Source organism: Oreochromis aureus, linkage group 8 (genome assembly GCF_013358895.1).
Source record: "Oreochromis aureus strain Israel breed Guangdong linkage group 8, ZZ_aureus, whole genome shotgun sequence".
Classification (NCBI taxonomy): Eukaryota; Metazoa; Chordata; class Actinopteri; order Cichliformes; family Cichlidae; genus Oreochromis; species Oreochromis aureus.
The window spans coordinates 12405453-12418248 of NC_052949.1; the positions used below are offsets into that span (position 1 = coordinate 12405453).

The 12796-nt window shown below is 40.0% G+C and overlaps 2 protein-coding genes across 2 annotated transcripts; both read left to right on the forward strand.

The window, feature by feature from the left end:
- The first annotated feature begins 3479 nt into the window (after positions 1–3479).
- Positions 3480–6737, forward strand: lrit1b (leucine-rich repeat, immunoglobulin-like and transmembrane domains 1b). Its single transcript, XM_031749021.2, has 4 exons — positions 3480–3691; positions 4007–4467; positions 4715–5020; positions 5153–6737. Exons 1-4 carry the CDS (start codon positions 3570–3572, stop codon positions 6232–6234), a joined length of 1971 nt encoding a protein of 656 aa, XP_031604881.2. The 5' UTR covers positions 3480–3569; the 3' UTR covers positions 6235–6737.
- Positions 6738–8107: 1370 nt separating this feature from the next.
- On the forward strand, positions 8108–9961 carry LOC116327459 (leucine-rich repeat, immunoglobulin-like domain and transmembrane domain-containing protein 2). The gene is made up of 2 exons (XM_031749049.2): positions 8108–8882; positions 9097–9961. The coding sequence occupies exons 1-2, from the start codon at positions 8114–8116 to the stop codon at positions 9882–9884; spliced, it is 1557 nt and encodes a 518-aa protein (XP_031604909.2). The 5' UTR covers positions 8108–8113; the 3' UTR covers positions 9885–9961.
- Positions 9962–12796: the final 2835 nt, after the last annotated feature.

Genomic DNA, 12796 nt, shown 5'->3' on the forward strand with positions numbered 1-12796 from the left:
AGAGATTGTGGTCCATATTGACAAGATAGCATCATAGTTGTTGCAGATTTATTGGTTGCACGTGTGGAATTACAAATCTCCTGTTCCACCACATCCCAAAGGTGCCTGCTAGCCACTTGTACCTACAATCCTTTGCGGTTTTACCCCGGAAATTACGTCACATTTTTGATCTCTATTGAGATCTGGTGACTGTGGAGGCCATTTGGATATAGTGTACTTGCTGTTATGTTCAAGAAAGCAGTTTGCGAGGATTTGAGGATCTGTGACATTGCATGTTGTCATCCCATGTCACAGCTGTCCTAAGTTACCTTTAGCTATTGTGGCAGCCTAAAACTTTTAAAATGTAACATTTGGGTAGTCTGATTGCACCACTAAGCTTGCCACAGATTACCACAAACTCATTAACTAAGAAGTAATGAAGTGTCCCAATGGACTTATAATACCCTTTTCTAAACTGTCCATATTGTCTTTTCTGTAAGCTCTGTCCATACTCACATTCAGCGCAAAAAAAAAAAGCTATGACATGTGTACTTGTCATCTGCTGGCATCTGCTGATCTGGACACATGGGGCGGTAGAAATGCCAATATTTCACAGATAAATTGACAAGCTGGAGCATCTGAATCACATCGCAGAATATTTGTGTGCTGCCCTCAATCCCAGCAAAAGGCCTAGCAAGGTGTTTGTTAGAAGCTGGTGGAGCAGTGTGACGCCATTCAGGAACATAAAGCAATGCCAGTTTCTCAATTCAGAATATTTAATAGCACAATCTGTTAATCTGCTGAGGCTGAGTGTGAAGAAAATAGGCTTAAAATATGAGCATTGAAGTAACTAAAGAGCATTTTGAGGTTGTTTTAGTCCAACAGCATTTACCAGCTGCATTACAACCTGCACTGCCAGACTTAACATAATGCCAGAGATCAGGACTGTAGCTTTGTTTAATTTAACTGTTTAATTAACATCATCTCAGTCAGAGAGTATTCGTCGTGTTTAGCTGCATACAAATGAAACTGTGGCATAAAACACAAGGCTACAACTGACCTGAATGCCCCTCTAGCTGTGATTTTTTTTTAAAACTCCCTGTAAAGGCTAAACATTGATCCGTTGACAAATAGTTAATTACTGCAGCATAATCTGTTGGTTTTGCAATGAAACAAAGGCTTTATTGTTGAAACTCCATTTGTACAAATGACCAGGAACTGAAAGCATTTTTAAAATATATTTCCTAATTTAAAACTAGAAGCAGTTAAATGTGATAACTCCTATTTTCTCGACACTGGTCTTTTTCTACCTTTTTCTCATAAACAGCTCAGATGGAAATGCCCCCCATCCCAGTGCACATACACGCGCCAATATACTGTATTTACATATAGCATTTACTTTAGGTATTGTACTTGCAGGCATGTGAAAAGAAAAGTTTTTACAGGACTCTGTAATCCTGTGAAAAACTAAGAACACCCAATGAGCAAGAGCTTGTAGAACCACCGTTATAAACAATAATAGTAATAGTTTTCTGTGTGATTTTATGAGTCTCTCATGTTATTGTGGAGGAATTTTATCCCACCCCTCTTCAAAACAATACTTCAGCTCACTGAGGTCTGCAGACATTAATTTCTTCACAGCTTTCTTGAGGTCCTAACACAGCATTTCACTTTGACTGGGCTATTGCAGCATCTTGATTCTTTTCTTTTTCAGTCATTCTGTTGTAGATTTGCTCGTGTGCTTGGGATCATTGTCCTACTGCATGACCCAATTTCAGCCAAGCTTCAGCTGTCGGACAGATGGCCCCAAATTTGACTGTAGAATACTTTGTATTGCTTGGTAGACAGAGGAGTTCATGAACTGGTCAAGGACAGGATTTCATGAACTGTGCATTTTGGCAAATATCTTTCCTTCCCAGTCGAAAGGATATTGTATTAGAAGTCTTATTATTTCTTTAGTGTGCAGGCTGCCATGTTCTTTTTTTTTCTTTTTCTTTTTTTTAACATAGAAAAGGCTTTCTCCTTAAAATTTGTTAGCTGAATGATCCTGATGAGCAAACTGCCAAAACATCTGCTTTTATAGAGGTACTCAAACTTGCTGATTGTGACTAATCAAGAGCATTTGACTGTCAGCCCCTTGCTGCTACTTGCCCTCTTAATTCTTTTGTTTTCAAATAAAATCTATGCATAGAGTCCTGTGAAAACGGAACATGTTTTTTTTCCATAATGTAGAGAATTGTTTCCATTTTGACTTAATATTTTTTTTTTAATTAATAATTGCATTTATTTAAAATGTATATTTTTGGTAATTAAAAATGAAAAATGTCATTTTGCATCAGTTTCTTTCATTATTATAACACTTTCTGTTTGGTAGATCATATTCTTGTAAATAAATCTTAATTGCTATAAAGGCATTATTAAAACATGCGCCTTACACCCCGATCCAAGATGTGGGGTCATATGGGGAAATGTTATAGGGACAGATGCGGGGTTGGAGGTTTTCCTGTCTGGGACAGCCCTCTTGAAAGAAATGGAACAAAGTTGTATTATCAAGAGACTGAGAGATGACTGGATTAAGGGATTTGAAAATCCTGCCGGGCAGCCATGTCTTTAAACCTCTTTACCTGTGAAAAAAACCCTCAGACTGTGACAATACATCTGTCATCCACAAAGTATGTCATACTCAGATAGCCTACATATAATGATGTGTGAATACATGTATTAATGGCACAGAGAAAAAATAAAATATCACAATGCATGATGAAATCCAAGGTTTTATTAATGTTCGTTTGGGGGGAAGTAGATTCATGCAGTCTTGGAGAGATTAGAAATTCTCTCCATAAGAAAAACAGTTTTAAAATTGTATTCAAACCCACTGATTACCTGGATGGAGACAGGCAGTATACGTGTTTAACAATTGTTTACTCTCAGTGACTCCCCACTGCCATCTAGTGGTCGCTCACTGCTACTATTTAACTACAGTCTGTAAATGAAGTTTATAACAAAAATGACGGTTTGAGGACATTTAAACCTAATCGAGAGGATTTTTTGTGGTTTCATATCAGAATTTATTCAGTTTATTTGTTTTTTGGTGAAACTTGGTCGGTTTACGTGGAGCAGAAATCCTTGAGATGGATAAAAAGGATAAGATAAGAATAACCTTTTAAATGTGTTCAGATATTGCCCCCTTTACTCGAAGAAAAAAGAAGCAAGTGCTCGCTCGCTCAGGTATGGTAGATTTAGCGATTGTAGTTCGTCCACCTGCTACTTTTTATTATCCTATAATTGCAGGTCGTTGTGTCATAACTGTCCATCCAATCATTGCTTGGAAAGTATGTCTAAGAATGAAAGCGAAAACTCTGTAACCTATCAGCTTCCAGGAAGCAATAGCCTAATCGTGTGAATGAAAATAACCCAAGTCCTTCTCTAATCCCTGCCTATCCTTTTTATCTCAGGATTCAGACCAGTCGGAGCAGAGTGGATCTGTGAGCGTGCAAATCACCACGATGCGTCCCGCGTCCCGTTAGACCGAGTAGCGGCACATGCTTTGTAACTGTAGTTTAGTTGCATAGTATTCAGTAGCTTGCAAAATGAGTCGACATTTTCCTGCAGCTTTTTGTTTGGCTTTAGTTTTTCTTCCTCTGATGAGCAGTTCGTGTCCTGCCCAGTGCAGCTGTTTCTTTCACAAACTAAGCGACGGATCAAAAGCGAGGTAAACTCTGTCAATTGAATTCAGAGCACAATTGTATTATTATGGTTTGCGGTAAAAGTGAGAATATACCTTTGCTATATTCAGTGACTCCGTGTGCTGGAATTAACTTGGATTTGTTCCTTAATCCCTTTTGCTTATAACTCAAAAATAGTCTGCTACGTTTTTTCTTTAACAAACTGAACTTTTTAAACTTATTTTTTATTTAAAACTAACGTCTAAAATATGCTTCCACCTTGAATTTAAAAGTATCTTTAATATTGTTACTGCTACATATTCTTTACAGGTAGTCATATTTTTATTGTTATTTTCTTGCAGAAGTGTTCTTTGCAATGATCCGGAGATCAAAGTGGTTCCTCAAAATTTCCCCACCGACACGGCAAAGCTCCGCATTGAGAAGACGGCAATCACACGGATTTCTAGCAGCACCTTCCACTACCTCAACAGTCTGGAGTTTCTCTGGATGTCTTTCAATTCCCTGAACTCCCTGACTCCTGACAGTTTCCGGGGTCTTTACAACCTTAATGAGCTCAGGCTGGATGGCAACTCCCTTACCTCCTTCCCCTGGGAGTCTCTGACAGACATGCCAAACCTGAGGCTCCTCGACTTGCACAACAACAAGATCTCCAGCATGCCCGCAGAAGCCATCATGTATATAAGGAACATAACCTATCTGGACTTGTCGAGCAACAGCCTCTCAACCGTTCCTGGTGAAATTCTCACAATGTGGCTGAGTGTGAAGCCACCCCAGGACGCTGATTCTTCTAAACTAATACTTGGTGAGGACTGAACTTTGATGTATTAAGATTTCTTTGTAATCTGCCTTATATGAAGCTACTTCTTTAGAGCTCAGTTAGGGATTAGTCTAAATATACTGTATGTGCAGTGTGTCAACTTGTTAGGCTAATTATGTTTATTTATACTCAATCCAAGGTAATGGTCTAGTCTTAAAATGACTCAATGTTGGATAAAAGAACTTAATGTATTGTTTTCACTAATAAAATCTTTCTACATGTTCCTCTGCAGGTCTTCATGATAACCCGTGGCTGTGCGACTGTCGACTCTATGATCTGGTTCAGTTTCAAAAGTCCCCCTCGTCCTCTGTGGCTCTCATTGACACTCGACTGAGATGCGCTGATCCCGAGAGCCTATCAGGGGTTCTTTTCACTGAAGCGGAGCTGCAGAGGTGCCAAGGCCCTCGAGTGCACACGGCTGTGGCTCGTGTTCGGAGCTCACTGGGCAACAATGTGCTGCTGCGTTGCGGCACAGTTGGAGTCCCCATCCCAGAGCTGTCCTGGAGCCGTGCTGATGGCAAGAAAATGAACGGCACCGGTGAGTTTTGCTGAATTTGTTCCAGATCTGCTTAGATTTGTTTTATTTCTGCACAAGTGTCAATGAGATTAAAGTTATTCTTTTTTGTCAATCTGCTTATCTCTGTGGATCTCTACCTTTTTGTTTTTTCAGTTCAGCAAGAGATCTCAAAGGAAGGCATCATTTGGTCGATTCTGAGCGTGCCTGCTGTCTCCTACCGGGATTCTGGGAAATATGTTTGCAAGGCGACCAACTTTGTGGGCACGGCAGACGCTGTCATCTCCCTGGTGATCACAGATTCCTTTCGGTCAGAAGAAGCAGGAGGTGGCGGTGGTGGTGGTACTTCTAAGAGATCAAGGGGGAAGAAAAATGGTGGCATTGGCAGAGCAGCATACCAGGAAAAGCTTATTGCCAGATACGTTCCTCCACCTACATCTACAGCTGCACAGCCCATCATCGAACCACTTAATGGCAAAGGAGTGACTGGGAAGTATGAGATTGAGAGCTACAGCATCTCTGATGGTGTTTCTCAGGGACGAGGCAAAGGTTCAGATGCTCAGAAGCCACTGGACGTGCAACAGGATGCTTTAAGTAACTTATCGGCCAATGCCTCATCGTTACAGCAAGCTCCTGAGAAAAGGATAGTGCGTTCTGTAAAGGTGATTGGCGACACTGACCATACTGTCTCTCTGAACTGGCGAGCCCCTACAGCCACAAATACCACCGAGTTTAGTGTCCTATATGCTATATTTGGTGAGAGAGACATGCGTCGAATCAATGTGGGCTCTGGAAGAAATAGAATCACAATTGACGGCCTTGTGCCAAAGACAAAGTACATTGCCTGCGTTTGCGTCAAAGGTCTGATCCCAAAAAAGGAGCAGTGTGTAATCTTCTCAACCGATGAAGCAGCCAGTGCCAGTGGCACTCAGAAGCTCATTAATGTGGTGGTGATAACGGTGGCATGCGTGATTGCTGTTCCTCTTACACTGATTGTGTGCTGTGGGGCAATAAAGAAACGTTGCCAAAAGCTGCTGGGGAGGCAATCCAAAGAAATACAGGACTCGTACGTCACGTTTGAGACCCTCGGCCCTGGGACCAAAGCTAAGGGGATGGAAGGCGAGTATCTAACGAGGCTAAATCCTGACGAATCCAACAGGCTGCTCTCAGCAAGATCTAGTGTTGACTCAGAGGCCACAGCCAGGACTGAAGGGCTACCTAATGAGTACTTCTGTTAAAACCAAACGTATGCCTCAGTTCCCAGAGGATGCACTTTGCACCGCTGTGCTCCACTGTTAGAAAGATTCAAATGATCCTCTTTCTAAAAGGGGTATCCAGAGGACACTTGTAGCTCTTTTAGGACTGGATCTATTCAAATAAATTACAGCCTTGTGGGAGTAAAAGCTACCATTCATTTGGTGGGAAGCAACAAAAAGGGAAAATATACACAGTAACACAATTGTAAATTTACAAGTGGTGTAAAAATAACTTTTTTTTATTTCATCGTGCACTTTTAACAATAAGAGGAAAATCTCTTGATGCCCTAAACTCTCTTAAACCCAATACATTCACTTTTCTTTGTTTTTCCTAAGATTTAACTTATGCTTTGTGTGAAAATCTTTATTCTACATGTATTTAGGGAAACAACAGTTTATTTAGTCTGTTTTATATGTCAGTATGATGTGAGTGTGCCAGGTCTACTGTTGGGTGAAAAACCTGAAATACAGTACATTTTGTAATGTGTAAATATTTGTAACCTAAAATATATGTGTATGTATGAATGTACTGCATAAAAATAAATATTTTTATATTGATTTATGCTTACTTTTTTCCAACATCTTTACTTTCCCGACACAACGACACATATCCCCTGTATCTATAAACTGCTACAAAACATGCTTAAACTAAGTAAATACAATCAATTAATACAGCTGTAGGCAAATCCAAGGCAGTTTTTGTAGCATTAATATGTGAATGACTACAGTTGATACATATAATGGCATAACTTTTGACTGATATTCATATTTTCCATTGGATCAGTCTTTATCATTTTGATTATGTGTGCTCATGAGTGCTCCAGCATCTAAATTGCCTACTAGTACAGTCTCTGTATGATTAACTCAGCATTCAAGTTATGTGAAAGACATTTCCTGAAATGCTGAACACGTGGCTAATCTGTTTATCTGTTAAATTATAATGCTATAAAAAGTGTGGGTATTAAAGGATATGAAACTGTGTGAAACTGCAGCGCTATGGTGTAGATGTTTGTTTTCACACTTGCTTTGGTATATGCTGATTTGGCCTTTATCAACCTGAGAGACAAACAGTGTTTAGATTATTGAGGTCAGTCCTCTCCAGACATCTGTCTCTGTGCAGCCCTCCCTCTCAGCGTTGCTAAGCCTGACGGGCTCCGGCCCACTTAACACAGATGGGCCTCCTGTCATGTCAATGCTGCTGCTTTAGCGGGGAACAATAAATTAAATTAGTCTGATGCAAAGCATTTTGGGGTCATACCTGAGACAAAAACTACAATCAAGCCGAACTCATAGCTCTCGACTGAAAAACACTTGTGAGTGTTAACTTTTTATGTCCTTTTGAGAAGATCTAACATTGTGATTAGAAAAAGTGGACCATTGCTATAAATACACCTGTGTCTCACATGTCATTTGGCCTCTTAAGGGTTACGTCAAGGGAGATTAAGGTAATGGGCTTTCTTTCACGCAGCCCATGGGCATGTCCTGCCCTGACAGGCCTATTTCATATGCTTCTCTAGGATCATGGACGCCTTTTATGCCACATTGCATATCACTTTGGTATTCCAGTTCATCTCTTTTGGATCGTCAACTTGTTTGTTCGGTTGCTCCTGCACAGATGATATCTTAGGAAGGTAAGTGGCCACTAAAAATATACTACATTGTAAAGCTAGGTTGTATATTTGCTATAAGTCTGTCCTCATTTGAATAAGTTAAGTGTAGCAATAAACATAACTTATAGCATGACTAGTGTGAAATGCCCAAATAAACACTATCCAAAATTTGTGTTTAAGCTAAGTGTACTACACCAGTATCTTTGTACAGCACAAATTTTCTTGTCTGTCATTTTAGGTCTTTACTATGTATGGAAACCTCCATGGGAGAAATCCCAGTGGACATCCCACATGATTTCATTAAAATCAGAATTGAAAAATCCCACCTGACTGAGTTACCCCGAGGATCCTTCTCAAAAGTGCCTGCCTTGGAGTTCCTCTGGCTAAATTTTAATGAGATCGCCCTGATGAACATGAAAAGCCTAGAGGGGCTCGCTAACTTGACTGAGCTAAGGCTACAAGGGAACAAGCTGACTTCAATACCATGGACAGCATTTCAGGATACAGCAAAACTCAAGATTTTGGACCTTAAGCACAATCACCTGGATGTGCTACCCGAACATGCTCTGAGATATTTACCTACACTGACCTACTTAGATTTATCCTTCAATCAGCTTAGTGTCATAGCAAAAGAAGTCTTCATTAATTGGCCCCTTTTCCAAATAGCTGAGAAAGCCTGGGCAAAAGAAGGGATGGTGTCAAATGTGGTTTTGGGGCTGCATGATAATCCCTGGTTGTGTGACTGCCGCCTCAAAGGCTTTGTGGAGTTCATCAGGGCAGTCAGCCCTCCCATCATCCTGATGAACTCTTATCTGATGTGTTCAGGTCCAGCTCTCAAAGCTGACAAGTTTTTCCACGAGATTCAGTTAAAATCATGCATGAGGCCAGTGACCTCTGCCCCAGAAACCAACATCACTTTACCTCTGGGAGCAAATGCAACCCTAACATGCTTAGTGAAGGGCAGGCCAGAGCCGACCATTCAGTGGATGTACAGTCTGAAGATTATAAGAGGATTTGTTGGTAAGATTTTTTTTTAATCACTACCATCCATTAAATTGTTGTGAACCTGCTGTTGGAGCACTTAGCGAGGTATATATATTGAACTCCTAGGCTGCAGTGTTTTGAAAAGATATAGGGACAATACTTACAGCATAATACCAGAATACCTGAGCATGTCATTACCAGGTGAAAAAAATCCTGTGATTTGCTCTGATGCTCTGTTTTCACCTTGCAGCATCACAGACAAACATCGATGAGGAGACTTTCTCTTCCCAGCTCCTGATCCCCTCTCTTCATCTGGCAGACCGAGGACTCTACACCTGCACGGCCAACAATTTCATCGGCAATTCCTCTGTCAACATTACAGTCAACATCGCCTCTACTGATTCTTCCCTTCCTCTCCTACCGCCTGTCCCCATGCTGTCATCTGAGGAGAATGCCTACATCGATATACACATAGCCAAACAGACAGTTTATGGAATCACCCTAGAGTGGCATGCAGCAACCGAAAACCCAGCAGAAACTTGGTTCACCATCCACTTTGGCAAATACGATTCACCAAAGAAGGAAATGATCTACATTGGCCCGGGCATCAACAGTTACTCGGTCAGTAATCTGCTTCCTGTCACCAAATATGAGGTGTGTGTGACCCTGAAGAACCACCCACCAAGGGAAGGTCAGTGCATTGTGTTTGTAACAGGAAGTGACATTAGTGAGATGGAGCAGAAAGAAAGGTTAATCCACATTATAGTTATTGTGTGCGCAATGGTGCTGGCTGTGCCGGTTGGCATGTATGCCTGCACCACAGAGGCCAGGTTCAGCTGTGTGGACCGGTGTGTGGATCTGTGGAGGATGCACAGAATGCATGATGATAACCTGCAGGAGGGGGCGAGGCAGGGCACTTTTGACAGCCTGCAGGCGACCAGCGATGAAGCTTTGTGCAAAAGTTCGGTGGAAAAGCCAACAAAGAGACGGAAGTCTGAGGATAAGTGCAAAGGAGGAAGTGCAGCTTACCTGTACTAGCATCAAAGTCAAGAACTGCATTCATAATACATTTCTACATTAAGTTTATTTGTAGTTTAAGTTTGTGCCTCTAAATGTATGTGTTACGTTTGAATCACAAAGCTAGGTATACTATTTTCTAAAATACATGCACCATTATTTTTCTGGTTCACTCCAGAATCCTTGAAGACTCTTCTGACCACGTAAATAAAAACATAAAAAAAACTTTAAAAAAAACTTTGAATTTTACATTTATTATGTGGTAAAATAACATATTTGTTCATGGGGTAAACATTTATTCCCTTTCAGTGTTGGACTTTTCTTATAATTCCTCTTTTTGATTTTGCTGCTTATATAAACTCATATGCACACATCCACTTTGAATGTATGTATATTGCAAGCTGTAACCTGAAAATGGAGATGCCTTTCTTCCTTGTTAAATGGAGGGTTTATTTTCTGTTTTAGTGTCACTTTGTGAAATAAAAAAAAAATCGTGTGTAATTAAGTTATCATGCAGTACTGCAATGTGATGTTGTGGATTGTACGTGTGTTTCTGGCCTGCTTTGATTTACTTTGTCTTGAAAATGTTTTTAATCTTTTTGTGTTTTCTCTTAAGGACTGCAGATTTATTATGACTGAATGAAACGCATTTGATGTGGATTAAAAAGAAGTCAAAGACAAACGCTGAGACATACTCAGATTTTTTAATACAATCACTCAGAGGATTTGTTACGTAAGCTGTATTTTCCCATGCATTTATACATACACTGTTAAGCAGATTAAAGCGATTTTCTATCTGAATCCTAGTCAGCAGAACATGATATTTCCATTTAATGCCTCTGAGCTGATTGTGTCCACACAGTGACTGTATTTTCACATGATTTTTACATGTGCATCAGTTACTGCATATTACAATAATTTTCTGTTTTAATAGATAAATAAAACAATTGAAACATGCTATCATTTAGATAATATATTAATATATAAAATTGGATTAGATATGAAATTTATATTTTTTCCAGACATAGTTGTTTCAAGGAGTTACAAACCAAAAGGTGATTAATTGATTAATATATTGATTTAATATAATATATACATCCCAGTTAAAAAGAAAGTGATGCTATATGAAATGTAGGGACAGTAGTAGTAAAAGACTGGAAAAGTTATGTAATGCTGACTTTTCTTTTTCTTCTTCTTTTTTGTTACCCGTTTTTCAATATAACAAATTATTCCAAATAAATGTATTCCTAAATACAAAAAACAAGGCTAATTCATTTTAGTGAAGGTTTTGCTTATTTTAGCAGAACAATGGGAAACCTAAATGTACATTCATTATATCAACTAGTACATGCCCAAGCTACAGTAACTTTGTGATTTTAGTGTAGTTTTAGGTGGTTTCTAGGCCACACAAAACATCATAATATTGGAAATCCAGGATATGGGAGATCCAATATTATAATGTTATTGGATATAGGATCTACAGGAAAGCATTTGATGGAATAAGTCATCAAAGAAAAGGTGTGATAGGCAGAGATGAGAAAAAGTAGACAGGAATATAGAGAGACCAGGCATTCAGCAAAGATAGAGGAAAAAGGCTTATAAGAAGGTTTTGAAAAGGACTTGTACTAGTTGGCTAGACGCAGAAAGGAAAGGATGTGGAGTACATTAAGTGAATAAGGTTAGAGATGCAAATATACTAGTGAGTGAAGACAGGGTGTTTAGGACATACATGAGGGTAGCAAGACAGTGGGGAAGGGTGCTATTGGAGTAACAGATGGGTTTGAGGTGGAGATAGGATTACATCAGGGATCGTCCCTGAGCCCCATCTTGTTTGCAGTGATGGACAGGTTGACAGATGAGGTCAAGTAGGAATTTCTGTGGACTGTGATGTTCACAGATGACACTATGATCTGTATTGAGAGTAGGGAGCAGGTGCAAGAAACCTGGAGGAGTAGATGTCTGCTCTGGAGAGAAGAGGAAAAAAAGTCAGCAGAAGAAATACATGTATGGGAATGAGAAGGAGGCTGGTAGAAAGGTAAAGATGCAAGGAGTTGAGATAGTGAAGCTGGATGAGTTTAAATACCTGGGATCGGATATTCAAAGCAATGGACAGTGCACAAGAGAGGTAATGAAGAGAGTGTAGGCACCATGAAGCCGGTGGAGATGAGTGTCAGGGGTGATTTGTGATAGCAGCAAGAATGAAAGAGAAGGTTTACAAGAGGGGTGTGAGACCTGCTATGGGTTTGGTTTGGAGACAGTGACCCTGACAAGAAGACAGGTGGTGAGGCTGAAGATGCTAAGACTTTAGTTAAGAGTGACTAGAACGGACAAGATTAGAAAGCAGTTTGGAGACAAAGTTAGAGAGGCAAGGGTGAGATGGTTTGGACATGTGCAGAGGAGGGATACTGGAGATACTGAGCAAAGGTTAGACAGAAGGAACAGAAGAAGACCACAGAGAAAATTTGTGAATGTAGTGGAGGAGGACATACTCATGATTGGTATGTCAGAATATAGAGAGAGCTAGGGATAGGATGGAGGTAGACAACCTACCATCATAACCCAAATAGGCTCAACAATTAAAAGAAGGTAAAGACTTCTATGCACTGGTCAAACCCATGGCTACAACTGTACTGGAATTTGGACATGGAAAGGGTGGCCACATGTTACCACTTACTGCTGTAGTCACAGTAATGGTGGTTCATCGATAGTCACGTTGAGTTCCACCCTCAGCCATGAAAACAGTGACATTTACATTATAAATTCACAACAACAACGAGAGACCAACAAAGCACAGCTGCTATAACATTGCGATTTGCATTACATAACAGACTGACATTAGTCCCACGCTTGTTTGCACTAGTGACCCCACCCCTTGCATTGCTACGATTTTCATAAGACAAGATTAACCATAAAAACTCTAAGTATCAAAACAT

What these genes read in the sequence shown, in the direction of transcription:
- lrit1b (XM_031749021.2), top strand. Translation starts at nt 3,570, where the DNA reads ATGAGTCGACATTTTCCTGCAGCTTTTTGTTTGGCTTTAGTTTTTCTT. An exon ending in AGCGACGGATCAAAAGCGAG is followed by an intron (nt 3,692 to 4,006) that starts GTAAACTCTGTC and finishes ATTTTCTTGCAG; the next exon opens with AAGTGTTCTTTGCAATGATC. An exon ending in CAAGAAAATGAACGGCACCG is followed by an intron (nt 5,021 to 5,152) that starts GTGAGTTTTGCT and finishes TTGTTTTTTCAG; the next exon opens with TTCAGCAAGAGATCTCAAAG.
- LOC116327459 (XM_031749049.2), top strand. Translation starts at nt 8,114, where the DNA reads ATGGAAACCTCCATGGGAGAAATCCCAGTGGACATCCCACATGATTTC. An exon ending in GATTATAAGAGGATTTGTTG is followed by an intron (nt 8,883 to 9,096) that starts GTAAGATTTTTT and finishes TTCACCTTGCAG; the next exon opens with CATCACAGACAAACATCGAT.